The sequence below is a fragment of the Lolium rigidum genome, chromosome 1 (genome assembly GCF_022539505.1).
Source record: "Lolium rigidum isolate FL_2022 chromosome 1, APGP_CSIRO_Lrig_0.1, whole genome shotgun sequence".
Taxonomy (NCBI): domain Eukaryota; kingdom Viridiplantae; phylum Streptophyta; class Magnoliopsida; order Poales; family Poaceae; genus Lolium; species Lolium rigidum.
In genome coordinates this window covers 117,964,314-117,987,754 of record NC_061508.1, presented here as the reverse complement: position 1 = coordinate 117,987,754, position 23,441 = coordinate 117,964,314, and the positions used below count along the sequence as shown (strand labels likewise).

The window sequence follows — 23,441 nt, the reverse complement described above, 5'->3', positions numbered from 1 at the left end:
GTGAGGTTAATGCATGAAATCAGAACAAGAATTGACACAGTATGCATGAAGGGAAAGTGCTTGCACACCAATTAAAACAAAGACGATCAGAACACACAGCGCACGCTCATGCATGAAAATTAAGAGAAAATTAGTCCAACACAATCACGAAAAATATATGTATATATTTAGAGTGATGAACATATCCTCATTGCGACCGATCCAGAGCTAGTAAGCAGTGTAGGATTAACACTTCGTAGATGAAATCTACGGGATGAAGTTCTTATATATGTAGTCGAGGCAAACAGATTTCACATCATATGCTAGACAAATATCTAAACACTTACCCTAGACAAGTGTAACACTGATACAAACCTGCCATTTATTAGCTCCTGGTCAGAGAGATATTTGCTTAATTCTTCAGTGTGAACCATATGAATCAAGCTACATAGCACAATCTTAATTTGTACCCATCGATCAGTTCGACCAATCCATTCTACATAATTAAGCCAACGGCTTGATCATCGGAATTGTTAGTACGGCGGCCGTGCATGCTGAGCTTGAGCCCATGCAAGCGCCTCGTGTCCGAGCTGCAGCCCGGCGCCGGCGCCCCCTGGCATCATGTTTGGGGGCAAGCTGCCACCGAACATCGGCATCGCCGACGGATCCACCGGCATTCCCCCCATCAGTGGAGGCATCGGCCCTCCAGGACCTCCACCTCGAGCTTCCTCCTCCTCGGCCTCCTCGTCCAGAGGCAGCCTCTCGTAGGTGGCGTTCGCGAACGTCGACGCGATCACCATGACCGGCCCGGCCGCGGTGAGCGTCCCGACGACGCTGCCGCCTACTACCTGTCCTTGCCCACCCGCCAGGTACACGGTCAGCCCCGTCGATCCCGGCGGCGCGGGGCCCGGCAGGAAGGTGCCGGTGAGAGAGAGTATCTCGAAGCGGCCGCGGAGGGCCACCACGGCGCCGGGCGCCGCCGGCTGGCGCAGGGCGACGTCTGTGACTGTGCCGGCCCCGCTGAGCACGCACACACCGCGCTGCCTGCGGCGCGCGAAGTGGGCGATGGACTCAGCCACGTCGGCCCCGCCGGCAACCTCCATCACATGGCTGCGCAGCGCGTTCGGGCTGTCCCGCGTGATGAAGATGGGGGGCTTCGGTTTGTTCTTGGACCCAGCCGGCCGGCCGCGGGGGCGACGGTTGCCGGTCACCACAGCGCCGCCCGTGGGCTCCCCGGTGCCGTTCTCGCCGCGGTCGTCCTCGGGCCCGCCGCTTCCGCCGCTCAGCTCGGTGCCTTCGATTTTGGACGGCGCCGCCATCTCCTGGCCGCCCGGGTGATTGCTCAGGCCGGCCGGCGAGCCGAGGGAGGGCTCGGCGGTCACCGGCAGGCCGAGCCGGCCCTCGTCCCACCACCTGTTCGCCAGCTTCTCCTTCTAGGGTTTCTTGCCACAGTTGCTACTGCTGGCCACTAAATTCTTCCTCAGCAATTGCTGTAGCTTGGGAAAGACACAGCTGCTAAAACTCTATACTTAGATCTGTGTGTGCCTTTGACCCTTTTCTTGTTTCTTGCTCAGCTCCTTTGCAAAACGAAACATGCAAGTTGCAGATGACAGAAATAAGCAAGAGAAATTAAGGATAATAACTAACCAACAAGCAGCTAGCTAGCAAGAGAAATTAAGCAAGAGGAACGAAATATTAATTTTGCTCCAATGATCTAGGCATATGAACGAACTCCAAGAACTATAGCGGTCGATCCAGGACACTCTTAATTTGCCACCAGTGTTTGGATAGTTTCATGGAGAATTCAGCAGATAACAAAGATCAAATCGTACCTTTTGTGTTCCGGAGCTGAGTTTGCTTAGCAGCCGGCCGGCCGATGATAGAAGGGCTAGCTGACCCGATAGAGACGACCTCCACCCCCTCTTGTAACTTTGCTGCCTGCTCTCTTCAGTTTCCTCCTTACTTTGATGTTTGAGTGCTTTATATGGGGGAGAAGACTTAGCCAGCTACTGTGGGATGGTGAGGTTAGATTAGAAAGTAGATTAACTATTATTTGCATTTGTTCTATTCCAAGTTGGTACACACATGGAATATGTGTACAAGCATGAAATATAAAAAGAAAAGGAACAGGAGAAGGGTGCAAAAGGCTATGTTCACCTTTCAGAGGCTACACCTAAATTGTTTATAGTGGTAACATGATGGCTGAACCCACCAAAAATATTTAGTTAATCACCCGCTGTTACATCTATTGTTTTCTTGTCCACGCTGACTCGTTTCCCATGTATATGTGTTCAATATATGGTTATGTAGATGTTATATAGAGGAAGAGATGATGAAGTTTAACCTACTAGCTACCTCAACATCCAGATCCAGGATAGTTGTTTCTGCGGATCCTCTTTGCATAAGATGTATGGTTTGTGTCCGCTTGTCATACCATACTAATTGTGAGCCATGCATGATAAAATGATGATTCAATACATCTGAATGGCCGGAAAAAAATCGTATGGGAATAGTCATGCACGTAGCACTACTCTTTTTTGTCCTTCTGATGTTATGTTTTGGTATGCACATTTACAGACTACCTCACTTAGATACCAAATATACCCATCCATAGTCAATTTTCGTAAAAGCTACGCTTACCAAAAAGAACCATTTACTTAATCTATTTTTACTGTGATCCTTTACGGGGCTGGCCTGACATAAAATAGAGTGGGGACATAACATATGACAAGGGCACATCTAGTATAAATTTACATAATTTAATGTTTTTCTTGAGATATGCAAAACATATTGAATTTGAAAAATCAAGTGTGGCCCTTAGTTTCACTTGGGTTCGCCCCTGATTCTTTATATGCAAATCTCAGTAAACTCTAAAAACCATCTAATAACTTAAGTAATGTACGGCAGTTGTTTTGTAGCATGAGCTAATTAGGTAGTGCACTAGTGCTCCTACATAGCAGGAGTATTTGATTTGCTTTTTTTTTAATGGAGTATTTGATTTGCTAGCTCTCCAGGGTCTCAACATTTTTTGTTTTTACCTAAGGTCGTCCTCAATCATTGGTTCTTAGCAAACTCTTATAGACAAATGGCTGAGGCCGTACTATTAGTAAGGAGGAAAGAGATCAACGTTGTATCTTAACTAAGTAACTAACATGCGGCTCTAGCATGAGATCATAGTTAAAAACAAACTGATCCAATCTTGTTCAAGCATGATCACTTAAAACACAATGCATTTTTAGCCGTATCCTAAAATAGACCACAACCTATAATAGCGTACTACTCTCTCTGTTTCATATTAGCATATAAGGCTTACTCAAAGTCAAACTCTTTTCAACTTTGACCAATTATATATAAAATATATTATTATTTAGAAAGTAAAAATAATACCATTAGTACCGTAATGCAATGTACTATCATATTATTTAAATTTAATTATATGTATATTAATATTTAGCCATGGATAGATGGTAAAAGATTACAGAATTTGACTTTTGATCCAATCTTATATGCGGAGTAATATGGAACGGAAGAAGTAAGATTTCCCTGTAAAGAAAATAGAGTACTAAGAATCAATATGTTAGGAACTGCCTAATGATTAATGAGACGCTCACTGGCCATGGATTTGTGCCCTAGCTCGATCAGATAATTGAGGTTAGTGGTCATGCATGTGCCTTTTAGTTTCCTATCAGCTTTAGGTACGTAGGAAGAATGAGGTTTAGTACGCGTTGGAGATCAGGGGTTGGGTTTTCTGCGCATCTGTCGTGTAGTGGGTTGGTGAGTGAACATCCATATGTATGCTAGCTTTCTATTAAAAAGCCTTACATTTCGAAACGGATGCAATACAATTAAACTGATAAGCACTGTGAAATTCATGCACGGCGACTTCGTGTTCCAAATGGGCGGTAGGTCTCAATTGGCGTTATCTCTTCTCCTTCGACGTGCCCGGTCTGGAAGTTTTATTATATTGCCTAAACGAAATGTTGATGAGTGAATTATTTGTCCAATGTTGACCTGTCAACGGAGGCCCGTCTTCTCTTCAGGTTAGCGCTAGAATTAGTGGAGCAGCACTTAATTAATCAGGGGCGAATTAAACAAAGGAGGCTTGAACCAACGGTCATTAGGGTCCAATCATCCGTAAATGTCAAACGTACTACCTCATTATATAGTTAGTATATAATGTCTAATCAGATTGGATCACTCATATATAATATGCGGTGCATCCAAGCTCCGGCACATCACTTATAGTCCAATCATTTCCATGAATCTTGATATTTTTTCAGAGCAGAACATGTTTTTTAATTAGTTCAATCAATCAAACTACGACGGCTAAACACTGGATTTCTTAAGTTCAACTGAAAAAGGACAAGCCTGTTTGCATAACAAGCTCAATTACAGGTAGTAGTTACAAATTAAGCGGCTTCGAGGACAATATTATCCTCATCAAATCGATAGCTGAGGAACACATGCTCACATGTGAGTCCTTTTCTTTGGAGAGGCCCAAGCTAAGCTAGCCTAACATGCTAGCTACTAGCAACACCTGTACTGATCGTGTGTAGGCTGCAATGGGCAGAAGAAAACAAACGCCTAGCTACGCAGCTAGAGTGATTAGTTTACTGGTTAGGGCCATACAAAGCTCCTAATGATGCGTGCAAGGGGGATCAAAGATGTCTTAATTAGCTTTAATGACAGCTCCCAGTAGCAGATTATAAAAGGGCACAGATTCCTGTGGCTGGCTAATGGTGGTCCTGTCTTGGCTTTGTTTGATTAGGACCTTTGTTTAATTGTCTAATGCAGGTTTCAAGAGAGAGCTCTCCAACTAATGTCATCCACCACTTATTTAAATTAGGTACAGATAAGCTCTGTCAGTGACAGGTGTCGACAGTAGGCAGATTAGAGTACTACCTCTACGAGGTATTATAATAGCATATACAACTTGAAATAGAGGCCGATTAAACACTCATAATTTTTATTTTACTATTTTAAAAAAAATCTGAAATAAAATTCTGGAGCTAGCAAATAATTTGTACTACGCACATGTAAAATCTCAAAGCAACCCACTTTGTACTCTAGGCCTTAAAATGACAAATTTTGACAAATTATATAGTGAACTTTTTGTGTAGACTAGAATATAAAGTAGTTCCTATTGATACTTTACGCGTTTATATTATAGATCATTGGCTATCTCTACTATTTTTTCAGATTTTTTTGAAACTTAAAAATGTGATTTTGAATGTTTCAAGATAAAGGGCTATATGTAGCCGGCTTCCGTTTAGCCACTCTCCATATACAATGGTAGAGAAGTCCTCTTAACCCTCCATATACTCTAAGAAGACAATAGATTTAAGTCACACAATACACTATCTCTTATTGTCATCTCTTACAATTAATAAAAATTAATTAATTTATAGTAAAAAAAATTGTTGCTAAGGGAAGATATATGGTACAATGGAGAAAATAGTCTTCTCTTATTTTTGAAGAGATCATCCTTTGCTAAGAGAAAGCATCTTTCTCTTTTTTCATTCTCTCTCCTTCAGCTTAGCAAAAATCTAACACAACAACATTAAGAAAAGACTGACATCATCCTTTTGTACATGTTCTAAGACCCGAAGGCCAATAGCTAGGATTAAGAAAGTAAATTACTCCTTATTTTTAATTAGTGTATGCACCAATAGTTTTACATGAATGAGAGAAGAGAGAAAACAAAGAGGATGCACTAAAGGAGAAAGGATAATAAATAAGATTGGTCTGGTAACACATAATAATTTTAAAAAGGGAGTCTCCTTATAATCCCTAACGGAGAAAATAGAGGGTGTAGCCATATGTATAATAGCGCAATGTCAACTTTCTCTGCCATGTAGTACAGATCTGCTATGACTAGAAGTGTACTAAGAGGGGAGGATATCAATACGGATAATCGCGCTAATCCTCATGTACCATTGTGGCTATTTATTTATTCGTGCCTCTTATTTATTTTCTAGTGTGACATCCATCACTTGCAGTGCTATCGAATCGACTAGCATCACATCATCCAGCAGTGCTTCTTTTGCTGCAAAGCTTTCAAGATCAGAGTAATTATTGATAAGTAAACACCTCCCGACAGTTGTGAATGGTCAGCAGGAGTTGGAATTGGAGATGAAAAGTGAGAGTAGCTAGTGGACTGCTTATATAGTAGCGACTAGCGACTACATCCATCGGATAACCTTAGCATGACCGAACTGTACTTAAATTGTGTACGTACCGGCAGGAGGACACATTACCAAAGTTGTAATAATCTATTCTACACTGTAGGAGCTACTAGTAATCAAGGAGGACTGAGGAGCACACAGTACAAGTTAAGTTGGCCATGGTACCTGTTGATTGCTTGCACCCTAAAAAATACTTGTCTTCATGTCACGTCAGGCCATTTTTTTCGGAGAGAGGTCAGGTCAGTTTGGACAAACATAACAACAACAAACAGTAAAAAAAGATTTAAAAAGATGAAGTTGTGGCTCTGTTTGGGGTCGTCGGGTTAGGCATGGACACAGTTTCCCTTCGGACGTCGAGTCGCCATCACAGTAAACGCAACGCAGCAAAACACCACGACCGTTTGACATTTTGCATCCCACTTGCATCGCAGCGGAACCAGACAGCACCGAGCTAGTAGGACAAAGAGTATCTACCGCTGCCGAATTAATCTGATACCATGCATGCGATTTCCCAGAAAGAACAAGGGCATATATCACCCTCATAGCGAATCCTGACGGAATTTGGTGCCGATGCGGCAGCACCAACAAGGGCATATATCACCCTCATAGCACATCTTCGATTTCAAGGCTTCAGAACATCTTCAAGTGTGTCTGGAGAAACTGTGCGTGGCATGAGCAGCACTTAGCTTCATGATCGACAGTTCGAGAAGATCTACCAATGTAAATCACACCACATAGTCAGGCAAATATAGTGATATACACTGCATGCGCTGCAGGCAACATGACCAAGCTACCGAAATGAAGGACCAAGCTATGCATCTATTTGGTCAGGTAGTATAGAAGCAAGAAGACGGCGATGAAGGAGGCCACCATGGTAGCCATTCTGCGACTTGATTTTGTCTCGAAAACCTATCACATGAAGTTCTTGTTGAGGATAACAAATAGTTAAAGGGGTAGGCTGATCTGCAGAGAGGGACATGGATATACTTACCATCTTGAACTTGTCCACAGTGCCAGAAAGAAATCCCCTGGAGGTGTCCATGTCATTACCCTAAACAGCAAAGAATGTATCAGGGTGTCATACTGCTACTGAAAAGGAAAATAGTCATGTTAGGGGAAGCAAGTACCATCCGGTCCAGCATCCGGTTATGATTCTCCACTTCTTCATGAATATCGCCTGTCAACTGAAAAGACAATAGATTCAGAGAACCCACTGTTAACACCTAGCACCAAAGACTGAGACACATTTTTATCTGGTGCATTCACGGAATCTTCACAGCCGAATGATGCACCACAGAATGACATCAAACACCCATATGAGGTGCCAACCAGATAGCGAAATACACCAATAAGTGCACTCTCTAAGATCTGAATGTAGTATGTATTAATTAATCCTATATGACAGATAGATCATGTATCTTGTGCCCTGGTAGTCCCAGCAAGATGTGGACTTATAAATGAGATCTGTTCAATTTTGCTTTGGTACAGTTTCTCTTTACTTTGGTCTTTTATTTTATTTTGCTTCGTTTTTGTTTTGAGCTGGCTGTACTTGGTTTGCGCTATCTCGGTGATCAACTTCTAATGAAAATGGCACGCCATTTCCATGCATGTTCATGAGTAAAAAATATATGTTCAATTTTATGTAGATACCAGTCTTAGATGCCTAGAAAATATGCAGTGTACTATTAGTAGAGTTATACAAAAGTGCAAAACCCTCGCTCAAGCTAAGCCTCAAAACTAGTCAATCTAATAGTTCTTGCTTTCAAAGGTTCTAAAATCATGGTGGATAGTTTGTATTGCACCATAATTAATTCACTGTGTCAAGCAGGCTTCACGAGAACTGAAGTATAGCTTACATACTCTTTTGAGAATGCTGACTCTGTCATGTAGGCTGTCCATAGCCTGGTCATTCTCATGCTCATGAATTTCACGAGACGAGTATACAGAGCCTCTGATACCACCTTCTTCAATACCATCAAATAAAGCACTTCTGTGGCTGCGGAAATCCCTACAAACAAAAAGTTGAACAAATACTCATTAATTCAAGTGCGGATTCTTCGCAACTCCGCAACTGGTTGCATTTTCCACCCCATGCTATAAATCATCTGGAGTTTCAATTTTATTAAATCTTCATGGATGTAATGCATGTTATAACATGAAAAATTGTCAAGATCTCATTGTATCTAGCTTGTTTGTGTACAGAGCCATTTGATACACTCGATTGATCAAACTGAAAGAAAATGAGTCATACATGGTAAATTGGGAAAAGATGGAAGAGCAATGCTGTTAGTCACTAAAGAAAAGGCTCATGCTTGTAGGCATACTAGTTAGAATCAAGACGAGCTTCCGGGCATAAACTTCTATCTCAGTTTACACACAAGAACAAACATATTTTTGTGGGAGGCAGGAGACGTGTAGATTCTATTAAGAATAAGAGTTTAATAATACCAAATAAACACAGGTTGCTAGCCATGCCAAGGCCACGACAAGGCTAAAAAGAGCAGGCGAATACTCACACCAAAATTTTCATAGGAAACTAGCGATTTTAGTAGGAACGGAAAATATTTGACGTGTCAGCTAGTAAAAGTCCGCCTGTGCCGTTAGTTTTTTTCTCCGATAGAAGCCATTAGTTGGTTTTGATGTTGGTATGGAACCACTTATGTTGAGAAAGAATATGAACTGATGGGAGAATAGTAAACAATTACATATAGTGAGACCGACAACTCATGTTCAAGTATATATCCTTGAAACAAAGCAAAACAACAGAATCAAAGAAACATGAATAATTCAAATTGTTCAACAGAGATGTACTTGTTCCCCTTCTAATTTCTGGGCCAACTCCTTGGAGCGGCCCCTATTTTCTTCTGCGTCATGTACTTGTAACTGGTTGTTTTTCTATTCTAGTCCAATGAGACATAAATCTTTAACGTGACTGCGAAAACGAATTAAGGAAATGTGGTAACAGAAGATGGAAATTCATTAACCAACGCTACAGAAGTCACAAACTCATCGGTAATATTTGGCATACACAAAGGAGGAACAGCTATTCAGATAAGTTCTTCAGTTATTCGGTGCCCAGTTCCATGTTACCATCTTTCAGTAAAGCATACAACATTTCGGCAAAGCATACCAATCTAACGAGGATGTAAGCCACATTGCATCGGGTTGGCACATAAATGTTGAGCTGCATCGGATTGGCACAGACATGCCCTAAATGTTGAGCAAAAAAACCATACTCTAGCACAATCAAGCAGTAACAATCCTCCCGCCAGCAATCTCAGCCGAGGTGCAACAACTGGAGGTTCACGGGGTTAAGGATTCTAACCTCCTGGAGTTCATCGGGAAGAAGCGCGCGTGATTCCAACCCGATTGGCGACGAGAAGGATGTAATCAACGAATTAAACCTGGGGAATCCCGCCAAGAAAAATTAACCTGGGGAATAAGCGAATCAAACGCAGATTCTGAAAGGAGAAAGTGAGACACGGATTGGGGAATTCTCGCCGCGGAGTCGAACCTTGCGGGGAGAGCTGTGGCGGTGCCGGGGCCGGTGCCGACGAGACGAGGAGGGAGATCTCAGTGGAGGCGGAACAGAACTGGTAGTGGGAGTGCCTCTCTCTCTCTCTCTCTCGCACACCTTCTCGGCCCTAGTATATTGTTGGCCCATTACCCGTTGTTTATCAGTTATCACGGCCCACCCCTGTTCGGCCCGCAGCACAGACGACAGCCATGGCTCCGCCTCCGGTGATCGACGGCGCCGGAGGAGAGGCCTGGCAGCTTACAGCCACCCCCAACGCTGCCCGGCGCCCAATGGAAAACTTCCAGGTGCGTTAACCAATCTCCTAAACACGTACACCGGTTGCTTATGACGTATTAGTCCCCAGTCTCCATGCGCAACACCTGCTCGACGATAGGCGCAAGGGCTGGATGCTCTGTCAAGTGTCACATCACCTGAACCTTTTAGCATCCTTAAGCTTTACTCATTTCATCGTGATGGATTTTTTGTTGTTGTTGCAAATAGCAATTGCTCCTCCATGACTGCACTTGATGTGCAGTTACCTGCCCAACGGCCAACGCTAGCTTTGTTTTGTGCATACGATCTGTCACCTGTGAAATGAGAAAGCAAAGGCGCTCCCCAACTACTGCTTTGAATACTGTTATCATTATCTTGGTCCCCTTCTCTCGCATTATCGAAACGAAAACCCCAGAACACCTATGTCCCGTCTTCAGTTCTCGGCATTCTACGACGAACTCACGAACATGTGAAGTAGGAATTCCAAATAGACTGAATTATGCAACATGACATAATGTAATGAACGGGACTAACTCATAAAGCTGAACCCTGCTGATCATATAAGCAGTAGCACATAGAGTCAAAGTATATTGCAATTTAGGTTGAAACGTTTGTTCAGACAAGCGGCAGAGGTACTTGAAATAAACCTGGTTGATTTAATGACTGCTCAATTGTTACTTACTCAGCAGTGCATGAAAACCTGCCTCCATGTTTCTTGTTTTATCATCTCCACTTTGAGCCGTCATTTATTTTCCTAACCAGATGTGGATTTGTGGCTGTATTTTAGTCTCGGAAATAACAACTTGACACAACCACTGGTTTATCCTTTAAACTAAGTAAAGAAGTTGCCAAGGATGTTTGCTTCTAACACTTAAAAGCCTTCAGTCTACTGAGTTCCACTTGCGGCAGATATACATCTCTTCACCTCTAGTAGACTGAGCATCCAACTTCCAGATCAAAACCAAAATGTAGTATCACTTAAAAAATGTACTAGTAGGTTTATCGTTTTTTCCATGTTGTATTATTTCACTGTAAAATTATTTTCTGTGGGTCAAAATTCATGTACTGTTTATGCTCCCGATAAATTTCAGTACTACTGCAGAAACCATATGTCATATTCACTGACTATGAACGTGCAGCTTGAGTTGTAGACATTGTCAAGAGCAAAATTACTACATCATCACTCTGCTTGTTATAGTAATTCAATATCTGTATTATAAAACTGATTCGCACTAAGTTATTGTTACAAAAACTGTTTGAATCCTTCACGTAACTACCAAAACGATTGTCTTGTCATGCCTGGTTGAGATAGGCGAAGGCTACTGACTGAAGGTCCTCCATGTCATGGTATCCTTGCACAGAGCAAGAAGGATTGGTGCTGCTGTAGTCAGGCATGCATAAATCTGTCTCATACCCTTGCGCAGATTGGTCTGAGGTATAAGTGAAGTGCTCAGTTGAAGAGTATAACTGATCCTCGTTCTTTATTGAAGAATTACTTGGCATTGTTGGATGGAAAAGGAGTTGTTCTTCTTGCTGGTAGTGACTACATATGTTTCCACAGTTGTTCTTTTGATGTCTTGAGATCGAAGAATCATCTCGATACACCTGTGGTGACTGAGCTTTGAGAGACTCCAGTTGTGCTTGCAGATTGACCACCTGTCAAAATATATCAAGGAATGCGAATTGTCAGTCTTACCTTTTTTTTTGCAGTGTATGCTGTGAGTTATTTTTTGCATGAACTATCTAAATGACTAATAAGGCTATGCATGATAACAGTATGATAGTTCATCTTACAACTTTGCACTCGATTCATTGTTGCATATCTGGCACAATTTTAACACAACTTTTTCTTATGATCCTTCAAGGTTTAAACTAATTTACAATTTGTAGCTGAATTAGCCTTAAATACTAATATAGAACCTGCTTACCTGCTGTTGCAGAGAAAATATATGCGCAACGCAGCCATATATTGGATCACGGAGCCTGGCCTGTGCCTCGTATGACATGGTGACTGCAGCCTCGCAGCGATCACTTGCAGGGAGATGTGTGAGGAGCTTTGAGGCATTGCTCGCCCCAAAGACCTTATGGATGGCAGCAAAGTGTGCAGCTCCTTGCTCATGGGAGAAATATGGGGCGAAGACGCAACCATTGGCACACTTCCTGCGCAAGAACTTGCAGGCACCGCACGGTGAGCTAAGTCCTGTCATCCCTGGTTTGCTTGTTTTTGCTGGTGTTGGTCTTATTCGTACTCCCTGCTGCTTATGATATATGAATCATCAGTTGATCATTCTCTCCCATTTATATAGACAGCCCAACACTGTGATTGGCCTAGTCTGTCAAATAATTAATTCATCTTGGTTTCCCTAGTGGACTACAAGTTCCATTATTTTAAGTTTGCTCTTTCTAGTCATTACTTGCTTGTTTTTTCAGCTCTATATACTTACACTAACGACATAAAATTTAATGGAAATTTTTTTTTACTGATCGCTAAATGCATATGTAGTCCGCAGACGGCACTCTTCTTTAAGTGGCATGTTAAGCATGTGTTTCTACAAGTTCAGTCAGAGAAGAACACATATTTCAAAATAGATGGAATAAGAGAGATATTATGTTAGTAGGAGGGTGTCAAACAAAAATATTTGGTATAGAACTGTACTCATATCAAAGTGCGTGTTAGATTGTTTGGGCGTCTTGCCCTTAATGTTTGTCAGAGATATGCCACATGATTAGGTTCAGTAATCACTTCCATCAATCTTATGTGCCACCTATGTGACTTAACAGGTCGATTCTGTGGATCTCTATTCTACTCTACTATGTTTCCTTGTGCCTAAAGCATACAGAAAAAGTTACTTTTGTGCCCTTGCAGGTGGAATTCTTTGTTCCGTTTCCATGGAATTATAGTAGTAACAGCAGTTACCTTATAGAGTGTTTTTCTCATCAAGGCTCCACTGATTTCGTGAACTGATCAGTCACTTCTCTTCTGGTTCTTTAGCATTTATGCATTCCTCCATCAATGCATAGTACTTCAATATTGGCAAATAACAACACTAAAATCTTTAATAAGCAGCATACCCACATTAAGTTTCTACTTTACAGATAATTATAAGTATACAAATTGAAAATAAGTAATCTGTAGTCACTACCTGCCAAACCAATGGTGTGTATTTACTTTTAGTGTCTTTCTCTTCTTCCCAACTAAGTTTTGCTGTATACCAAGCAAATCACAATTAGTGGTGCTCTGCTCTTCCTAATGTCGATCTTTTCGTTGAGCTGGTTCTATTATTTTTCTTATTCCTATTATGTTGCAGTACTGGTTATTCGAGTTTAATTATACTTTTAGCTCATATTGATTAGCTTATCAATGAATGTTGAATTAAGTTTATTTTCTACCAAAAAGAGAGCATAATACTTGGTCTTTTTGATTCAATGATCACCAGAGTGAATGAAAACTTCTCTACATACTTGACAGCTTATGTACAGCTCATAAGTCAGTGTACTTTATTGGTAGTTGATTTGACACGTATTGTTGCTGGGTTGGTTGACAGGGTCCATAAGGGAAACATTATTTTGATTGGTCTGATTAAAGTTGGTCTTTCTAGGTATTTAAATTTTTACTCATTATCCTGTACTCACAGAACGCCCAGAAGTGCAAGACCCAAAAAATATGGCAATCTGCAACATGTACTAAATAAAATTATTATCTGACGATATATTACTCAAAGCTTGGCAAAAAAAATGCTCTTAAACTCAATATTTAGCTTACATTGCTGCATAAATTACCTCACAACATGAAAAATCTCATCTGTTCTGTTTATTTTACCTTACCCCTTCTTTCTTTAAAGCACTGTTATGCCTTAAACTCAATACTTAATTTGTTTACTGGAAGATATTTGTCCAAATTTAAGATAGTGCCTCAACACGAAGTTTTTCATTCAAATGAAAAGAGTCAAAAGACCCAAAAATTCAAAATAGATATGCATACATATATGAGAAGAGTCAAAAGACCCACGTGCAACTCTTTTCCCTCAAAGCCCAAACTGTATGTTATTATGTGTGCGTGCATCATCATGTTCTCTGGGGTTCAGAGAAGGGCAGGGAACCAAGTGAAGTGGTCAGTGAGTTGGGAACTTAAAAGTGGAACCGTTGGAAATCATTTATTATTTCTGGAGCTTTATGATTACATGCTGATCTGTTAGTACCATATGTGATTAGTTTAATAATTCATGATTACTACCATCATATGCATCATGTTTTCTCATAAGGTGGAGGCATTTGGGTCCTCCATGACTAACCATGTCCCTGTTGGTGTGTGAATTAGATGGGAGAGAATGCTTATGTGGGACATCATAAGTTCATAACACGCGTTAGCAGTTAGAAACCACCTAATGGCATTTACTATATTACGAAAAATTAGTCGATAGAAGGGTAACATACTAGCCTATCCCAACTTGCTTGGGACAAAAGACTCTGTTGTTGATGTTTGTAAAGGTAACAAGATGGTTGATTATGAGTTGTAATCTTCCACTCCGGCCCTACCAGTTAAGCTGAATGGCTTGAGTTGTATGTGTATTCTGCTGTAACTATAAGCTGATTGTTAACAGATATGGTTCCTCTTATCACGTTTTTCCATGGTGAGAAGAGAAATCGGCTATGCATTATCGAACTCACCAATCCAAAATTTCACATTACTTGTTACTCCCTGAGTCCCTGTCCCAAGATGTAAGACGTTTTGGCAAGCAAAAAATTTAGCTTGCCAAAACATCTTAAATTGTGAGACAGAGGGAGTGAAAATTACACATTGCCGCCATTGCTATGTGAAGAGTGAAATTTGCAATACAGATAGTCAGAATAATACCATAATAGAATAACGAGCTAACAATATCATCGAAATTTATTATTCTTGTCTGAATTGAAATGTGAACGTCAGGTGCCGCTCAATGCTCGTTTCACGGAATGTTGTTGGTGGTCAAATTTGTCACCATCCGAAGATGCACTATAGGACAAGAAAAGAGAGAAATATTGTAAGCTGGAGTTAACTGTACGCACACACGAAATTAACTAGCAGTTGTGTAGCAGATGATTTGTACTTACTTGAAGACCGGTCAAGTGTCAAGATGATAGACAGATCACACCCACAGTGCACGTGTGTGCATGATTGCTATAGTCATTCATTCAGAAAGGACATCCGTTTGTCTTGCACTCTTCATTTGACTAACCACTTCATGACTAAGATGGGAGTAATCTGCAATTAGCCAGCCTAAATTTATGTTTAGCTGTAAGTATGTGCTTATATGAGTATCCCTGGTCTTTGTTAAGACTGATGGCTGGTATGTCATGCTGATCATCTCCTTGTCCAAAATAAATTCCTCAACCTCTGCATGCAGGGCTCCACCTGAGGCACATCTTGCAGAAAACAAGTGTTCATGCCTCAATCATCCTTGCTGAAAACCAGGAGGCAGTTCTTCTCCGGCTCCTCCATTCCTCTCGCTGGGTTCAAGCTATACGTATGTGCTAGTTGTTTCCAACCGTCCGATCACACATCTTGCTGTCCAGATCGATCTATGCGATCTGCATACTCTTGGCACCGACCTGTTATTACTGCTTCCTGGTCGCACACTCTTTACTCTTTGCTAGTTGCAGGGAACACCTCAGGGCCCCCTTGACTGCCATTGCCGGAGGAATGCAAGCCACAGCAAGGTCAGGTCGTTTTCGTCCCTCTAGCCGGTGCATTGCTGGTTTTTACACGGCTGTCTAATTGGCGCCATTACTGTAAACAGGTGAGCTAGTATTTACATTTTCAGCATAGGATAGAGACATGCTTGCTTGACTTACATGGAGGCATGAGCTTGAGAGGCTGATTTGATGCCTCCTTCCGAACCCCATGAGCTCGAGAGGCTGATTTGATGCCAAATATTATTTCATGTTGGTGATGGCGATGGAGCAACCTAGCTTGGATTCAAGTAGAGCTGAAGACCACGGCACATGCGGCATACAAAGAGCTCAAGTAAGCTACTTGCGTTGCATTGCCTGCATTAATCCATGCCGCAAGAGTGGGTAGGTCTCTTTGACTGGCCATACCATGTAAAGCATCTTGTGGGCGTTTGCTTAGCGGCTCAAGCAACGCGCACGCATGCAATCTTGACTGGCCATATATGGGCTGTAGACACTAACTGCTTCTTGTCCCGCTGTGGATCAACAGCACCAGCTCTGACCTCCCTAGCCTAGTCTATGTTGTCCGGTTGCTCGTAGTGTGATTATGTGACACTTGAAAGCTAATATATTTCTTATTTATCATCTGTTAAGTTGTGGGCAGTGTACACGTGGAGTTGGAGAACTGAAAGTGCTGTGCAAGAACCAATGCATGCTTGTTGGAATCCCTGTGAAGTGCAGAACCGGTACCCCTGATGATAATGGACAGTTTGTTTACTTTTTTTTAACAGGGACAATAGTTGTTTACTGTCTTCGTTCTTCCTGTTATTTGAGGACCGTGTGCCTGCCTAGAAGAATTGTTAGGCAAGATATGACTGTTGGGTTCGTGTTAATTCTCGCCATTCTCGAATCAGTCAAACTGTTTGCTGAATGATGTTGCTTCCAGGTAACTGCAAACCAGGTTTTGCCGAATAGCTGTGCGCTCTCTCTCTAATGAACTGAATGACAGATGATCTACTGTGTATTACTGCCATTTTGTGTTATCCTCTGAAAAAGGCAGCACAAGCGCACAAAGGGAATAGTTCAAGAATATATACGTAGATTAATGGGCTAAATTACATGGTCCATTACTTCAGCCCATCAAACATTAGTTTATGTGGGCTCATTAATATATGATCTCAGTTGGCAAATCATGGAGAATGCTCCCTGGTGCGGGCAAACTCTATTTGCCGCCTAATGTGACCTGCGTTGAGCTCGGCTCAAACGGCCGCTCGCGCTGGGCCAGCCCATTTAGCGTGGCAGTTGTTTCCAGCTTCTGTTTTTTTGTTGGTTTTTGTTGGTTTTTGGCTTAAAATGTTCATGATTTAAAAACACTCAGATTTTGAAATATTATATTTTAAAAATATCAGATGGAGTTTTACACTTTAAAAATATTCATAAATTTAAAAATATCTATATTTAAAATAAGGCTCCGCTTGGTTTCCTATATTTTAGTCAAAATCGGGGTAATTATTATGGACCTACCGAGTCCACACTAAAACCGGCTCCGCTCGGTATTAAAAACGACATGCCAAGAGGGTTGTAAGTTTTCTAAAAGAAGTTCCTTTTATTGTACATCATTTTATAAAAAAAATACGGTAGGGAAAATCCCTAGAGCGATTTAAAAAAAAATTATAAGAATCCAAATTTGCATCTTTGGTAACTTAAACCTAAGTGCCTGAGTTCATCTACTTACTTAACCAAATAAGCTAGGCTCACATCTTGTTATTGTGCCTCATTGGGAGCGGCCCATGAAGAAAGCACCGCACATAGGATGCTATCCCTCCCGCCTCGAGTGGTGAATAGAAGCGTCCCGGCGTGCGCGATGTTGTGCACAAGTTTCACTTAAGAGTTCAATGTTGTGGGCTTGGTCCTCATTAACAACTTTGTTAGTTTTCGTTGCGGCTGTTGTTTTTCTTTTGTTTGATGAGGACTACTTGTTTTAACAAAGATTAGTTCTTTCGTCATTTTTTATTTTATTTCTTTTTTCCCCTTAGTTCTATTTTTTCGCATGTTTCTTTCCCATTTATTTCTATTTTCTTCAATTTTTTCTCTTTCATATGTTTCATTCCATTTTTTTTGTATTTCCCTTTTCCTTTTCATTTTAAGTCAGATTCATATATTTGTCATGATTTTTATTTTCTTGTTCAATTCCATTTTTATCTTAAAGTGTATTCCTCTTATAGTGATGAAATATTTTAGGACCGCTAACTTTTTCCACATTTTAGCTGTGATTTATTCCACAGTTGCTGAAAGTCTTGTTTCTCTTGGTATAACACTGTTCCAGTCTAGCGCAGGAGCTATAAGGATATGACTTTATTGAGCGTGCAAAGGTGGATGGACAAATTGGAGGGGTGGTTCCCTATCTTGTGGATGGGGGTCTATCTATTATCCAGTACGTCGACGATATAATTATTTTTATGGAACACGACTTAGATAAAGCGAGAAACCTGAAATTAATCTTATCAACTTTCGAACAATTATTTGGGTTAAACATAAACTTCGATAAGAGTGAACTATTTTGTTTTCGCGAGGCCCAGGACGAGAACGCCGACGTATATGCCAAACTTTTTGGTTGTGGGTTAGGCCAGTTTCCAATTAGCTACCTCGGTTGATGTGGGCATAACCCTTCGTGTACTCGACATTGCCATACCCGGTACAGATTATCAAGATGGACCAGGCACAATGACTCGACAAAGTTGGACTCCGCACGCATCTCAACTTGGACTACAAGGATGGAAGACTCCAATACGAATCCTACTACGACTCTTGTAAACCCTAGCTTGGCCGATATATAAAGCCGGGCGGGGCACCCCTTAGGACACGCATATTCGAAACATAATCATAGAGGCGACACGCCTAGACACCGCAACCCGCGGATTAGAACTAGACTAGATCCAACAACTCCGCCTATGGCGGCCCTACCGTACACATATTTCCATATACCGGATTGCTAGCGGGACGTAGCGATCCTCCACCGCGGGGACGTGAACACAGGTACGTCGTGTACCGCCTCGCTCCCGGAACTTCCATCGTCGCCTTTCTCTAAAACCCAAGCCCCTCATGGTGGGCATTGCCGAGGAACCGCCTCGTCATCGGTATCCCGATTCATTTTCGGAGACTTACTTTAGTCGAATGGAAACACGTCGAGCAGAGATTGCAAAAGCGTCTCGGCGGACTGGAAAGGAAAATTACTATCTCTGGGAGGGAGGTTGGTGCTCATAAATTCAGTCTTGACAAACATGGTATGTATATGATCTCCTTCTTCCTCCCAAAAGAGTCTTGCATCATCTTCATTATTTCTGACCAAGATTTTTTTGGCAAGAAGATAGTGAGAAAAAGAACTATCGGCTCACTAAATGGAGTGTGGTTTGTCGTCCCAAGGACAAAGGAAGGCTTGGTGTTCATGACCTAGCTTGAGGTCAAGAATAGAACACTCGTTGGGTAAATGGCTAGCAAAGCTTCTTACGGAGGATGGGGTTTGGCAAACTATTCCGCAAGGAAAATATGTTGGCTCAAAAGCGATATCTCAAGTTATTTGGAAACCCGGGGATTTCCACTTCTAGGCTGGCCTTATGGTGACAAAGAAATACTTCTTCTCATATGGTTGTTTCTCTCTCAGGGATGGATTAGAGATAAGATTCTAGGAGGATAAATGGTTGGGAAATACCACGTTTCGGAAACAGTATCTGGCTTTATACAATATTGTGCATCATAAAGGAGATACCTTAGCTATGGTGATGGGTACCTCTCTGCCTAGCGTGACATTCAGACGAGATCTCATTGGGCCGAGGCTTGCATGTTGGGATGCATTGCTCCAGCGCTTGGCTTTTGTCCGATTGTCGCAAGGCCCCGATGTGTTTCGATGGAATCTAAATGAGTATGGTCTATTTTCTGTGGATTCGATGTATAGAGCCTTGCTTCAACCCATTGAGCCTATAGTCAATAATAATATGATGCGGGAAATGAAGATATCGCTAAACACAAAAGTATTTGTGTGGTACTTTCGCGAGAGGGTCAGTTTTACCAAAGACAACCTTGGTAATTGCAATTGGCACGGCAGTAAGAAGTGTGTTTTTTGTCATCGGGATGAGACAATTAAGCACCTCTTCTTTCAGTTTTATTTTGCTAGATCTATATGGGCAATCATCCAAATAGGTTTTACCTTATATCTGTCACGTAGTTTTATAATATATTCGGTAATTGGGTGGATCATAGATTTAAAATGCTTATTAGGGTGGGAGCGCTTGCCGTTATTTGGTAGCTATGGCTATATAGAAATGACAATGTGTTTAATGATAAAAATTCTACTCTTTTGCAGGTTATCTACCGATGCACATCTTTGCTTCGTTCATGGTCGTCTCTGCAACGTATGGACAACGAGACCTGTTTATGGAGGTGTCTACACGGTTGGAGTATACGGCGAAGGATTATATTATCAACATGCATGGGTAGCTGCATAGTCTTCGGGTTGGACCACCTTCCCCTTAGGAATCGATGTATTGAGCCATGTCTTATGTATCGAGTCCTGTTTTATGTGCTCAACTTACAGTGTCCGTGCGATTATGTGCATCGTTGTTATGCAGATGTTGAGTGTAATACTTAATACTTTTAAGTAATGAAATGCCCTTTTATAAAAAAAAACCATTGCCAGCCTTACCTCCGAGGCCAACACCTCTGACCTTTAAACTTTGAACTCATTTGCCAAATTTTCCTTTTGTTTTGTTTTTCTCATTTTCTTTTGAGCTGGAAAGTGAAAACTGAATTCCCACAGCAGGAACGAAAGCCGGCGTTTGGTTTAGCCAAAGCACTGGAACTCATACGACCTTTGTCCCTTTTCATCTTGTTCTTTCAAAGATGAAGCCTTCATGCTCGTCTATGTGGTTTGCTTGTGCGTTTTGTTGGCGCTTCATTGACTATTAGCCGATTATCATGTGTTTCCGCGGCCGTACCTCCTCGTACCTTCGTACCCAATCTTTATTTTTGGATTTCTCCTCAATTTATCGTCTCAAGGAGTTACTGAGAAAGTTTGAGATTGATGTTTTATCTTTAGGAGAGTGCAAAGGCTTTGAGCCATCTGTTTTATCTTTCAGATACAGTTTTTTTTTTCCTTTTCGCGGGGTGTTTCAGATACAGTTAGTCGAGCCGGTACTAGAGTAAACATGGACATGGTATGGTATTGCTATCTAGTCAATCATTAGGAAGACTGAGTATTCCATTTACTTGCTCAGCATCACTGACTGAATATCAGTTCGTTCCGAGTAGAGTGGAAAACTGGCTAAGCGATCACGAAAACAGAGAAAAAATCATAGAGGGTACGTAATGTGCCAGCTGATTGAGTATATCATCTAGTCTAGGTTCAACTAGCTGAGTTGATCTAAAAAAAAGGTTCAACCAGAGTAATGTACAGTTGGGTACGAGCCACAAATGTCAGATGGGCAAGATGGCACTTCTGGAGCTCCGGCTGTGGCCGTGGCTGAAGGAGAAGAAGGATCGGCGCAACCTCCCTGATGATTGCCGGCTGGCGGGGGCGCTGCTCTCCCCTTTGCTACCGTCCTCCGAGAGGGCAGCGGAGTGGTGTGGCTGCCGCAGGGCCTTCTGCAGAGCGAGGTAGAGGTGCTTGTCGTTGCAGGAATCCATGGACATTGACCTTCTCATGGGCTGCTGCTGCACGGCGTCCCTCCTCGGGTCAATGCACTCGTCGCCCATGCTCATCCTGCTGGCTCTGCCTCTGCCCCTGCCTGCCGGTGACGGCGAGGCGATATCGATCACCACGGCGTCGGCATTGGCGGTGGACGCGTCTGCCTGGAGGACGGCGACGATGTCGATGTGGTTGATTGTAATGTGGGGCGGCTGGCAGACGGAGCCGGAGTCGACGGCGGCGCGGCAGAGCGGGCAGTTGGCGGCGCCCTGGAGCCAGGCGTCGATGCAGTCGATGTGGAAGGCGTGGAGGCAGGCCGGCAGCCTCCGGAGCCTCTCCCCGTCCTGGAACTCGCTGAGGCACACCGCGCACTCGCTCGCCACCTGCAGGGGCTGTGGGCAGGACGGCTGCTGCTGCTTGCGGTACCGGAGCGTTGGTATCCGTCGTATCGCCGCCTCCTCCATCCCGCGGCGCGGCGCGGGCTCCGGGGCGTAGACGACGTGGTGGTGGTGGTGCGTGGCGACGACGTCGTCGTGGATGTCGCGGCGCCAGGAGGCGAAGCCGCACCTGGTGAGGAAGAGGTAGTAGGCGAGGAGCAGGAGGGAGGTGGCGAGGATGCCGACGACGGAGACGGACAGGATCACGAAGCTGTTGCCCGGGAACTGAGGCGTGCCCGGGGCGCCCATGGAGCTAGCTGAGCGAGTCGACCCACTGGCGGTGTAGTTCTTGCAGCTGCAGATCGAGCAATGCGGGTCTTTGACGTATGAGTGCCTGAGGTTGGGTTGAAGACGACTGGACTAGCAGAGAGTGTATGTGATTATATATTCCGCTCCATTGACGAGTGCCGGAGAAGGAATCTGTCGGTCAGCGACAAGGCCACTGCGCGCGCCTTCGTGTTTGCGTGTTGTTTTGACCTTTTTAGCAACCAACTTGACCAGCCAAGGGAGACTTTTTGAAGAACGAAGTTGCTCTTGCTAGTACACACCATGTCACGCGCGCAGGCAGTCGCGTCCGCGTCGGTGATCATTGCCGCATGGGTATTGGGTGGGAAACGAAACCAGTTGGATGGAGTAGTCAACACTCGTTAAGCAGCAAACCCTGCAGAGTAAGTTTTTTTTTTTGGCGCAGGGTAGGGGTGGCAAGCACCCTAACTTTCATTTAACTTATAGACATTGTACAGATAGAATTATAGTTCCCAATAGTACATGCCAGATTGCCATGAGTCGTGTTCCTGCAAAAACAAATGGGCAATGCTCTGGAAGTTTGCATTGCCTATTGTGAACAAGAGTGAGCCATTTCATTGAGTTGTCTGTTGATATGGATGGTCTTTGCTTGGAGCGAGAGAGTCAGGTCATGAAATTGATGAGTGACCCTGGGGCTTTGGAGACATGGGGACCCACGGCCTCTCGTCTGCGAGAGGTTTTGTTCTTTGTTGTGTTGTTTTTAAGTGAGGTTTCGTTCTTTGTTATGTTGTTTTTCAGTGTTTTCTTCGGATGTTGAGGCGATGGCTACACCCTCAAGGCAGAAAAATGTCTTCACCGCCGCATGCTTTCTCCGGTGGTGCTCCTAGTAGCGTCGTTGGAAGGGTCGTGGAGTTGTGTGTCTTGTGAATCTCTTGGGATCCAATCCATCGTCGGTGTGGTTACATGTTTGGCTCTTTTAATCTACGATTCTCATCGTTGGCGACAATTGATACTCGTTTGTTCTTTAGAGCTTTAGCACGACTACTTTCGTCTATCTACTACCGCAATTTCTACTTGGATTAGCTTCACCTGACTTCGGTGATGGGGGAATGAGGACGGACGGTGGCGCATCTTTGGCTCGCTTCAGTGCTCGTGGTCGTCGCTAGGTGATGGTTCAAAGAGACAAAAACCTATATACAATTTCTAATGCTTTTGGTGTTTTTATACTGTTGATGATTTATCGATAGGTGGTTTTTCGCAAGAAAGAGCACTCATTATTCATTAGGCAGCGTAAAAGTGATCCACACTTGGCTAAAACACGCGCATGAAGGAGTCAGGTGGGAGATGTTGATCGTTTCTTTTTTTTTTTTTGAGATCAGAGATGTTGATCGTTGAGAGAGAAAGAGCGTGGAAGTGAAGTGAAGGAGCAGGCGCCACCAACCGCATGCAACTGCAGCACGCAGCGATCGCATTTC

At 42.9% G+C, this 23,441-nt stretch overlaps 4 protein-coding genes across 5 annotated transcripts; all 4 read right to left on the bottom strand.

Moving 5' to 3' along the window:
* Window positions 1–344: 344 nt before the first annotated feature.
* LOC124650701 (AT-hook motif nuclear-localized protein 20-like) lies at window positions 345–1,298 on the bottom strand. Its single transcript, XM_047190173.1, has one exon. The coding sequence runs from the start codon at window positions 1,296–1,298 to the stop codon at window positions 513–515; it is 786 nt and encodes a 261-aa protein (XP_047046129.1). The 3' UTR covers window positions 345–512.
* A 5,461-nt stretch (window positions 1,299–6,759) lies between these two features.
* LOC124680936 (bet1-like SNARE 1-1) lies at window positions 6,760–9,768 on the bottom strand. 2 transcript variants are annotated; one of them, XM_047215953.1, is made up of 6 exons: window positions 9,679–9,768; window positions 9,490–9,568; window positions 8,025–8,172; window positions 7,292–7,348; window positions 7,156–7,215; window positions 6,760–7,073 (listed from the first exon to the last, which is right to left on the bottom strand). In XM_047215953.1, exons 2-6 carry the CDS (start codon window positions 9,501–9,503, stop codon window positions 6,984–6,986), a joined length of 369 nt encoding a protein of 122 aa, XP_047071909.1. In that variant the 5' UTR covers window positions 9,504–9,568; window positions 9,679–9,768; the 3' UTR covers window positions 6,760–6,983. The 2 variants fall into 2 exon arrangements, with proteins under 2 accessions (XP_047071909.1, XP_047071915.1); XM_047215959.1 differs by having other exon boundaries at window positions 9,490–9,596; window positions 9,679–9,758.
* A 1,479-nt stretch (window positions 9,769–11,247) lies between these two features.
* Window positions 11,248–12,161, bottom strand: LOC124650685 (LOB domain-containing protein 29-like). Its single transcript, XM_047190172.1, has 2 exons — window positions 11,883–12,161; window positions 11,248–11,610 (listed from the first exon to the last, which is right to left on the bottom strand). The coding sequence occupies exons 1-2, from the start codon at window positions 12,159–12,161 to the stop codon at window positions 11,248–11,250; spliced, it is 642 nt and encodes a 213-aa protein (XP_047046128.1).
* Window positions 12,162–20,865: 8,704 nt separating this feature from the next.
* LOC124680924 (RING-H2 finger protein ATL16-like) lies at window positions 20,866–21,993 on the bottom strand. The gene has a single exon (XM_047215945.1). The coding sequence runs from the start codon at window positions 21,967–21,969 to the stop codon at window positions 21,073–21,075; it is 897 nt and encodes a 298-aa protein (XP_047071901.1). The 5' UTR covers window positions 21,970–21,993; the 3' UTR covers window positions 20,866–21,072.
* Between the last annotated feature and the right edge of the window lie 1,448 nt (window positions 21,994–23,441).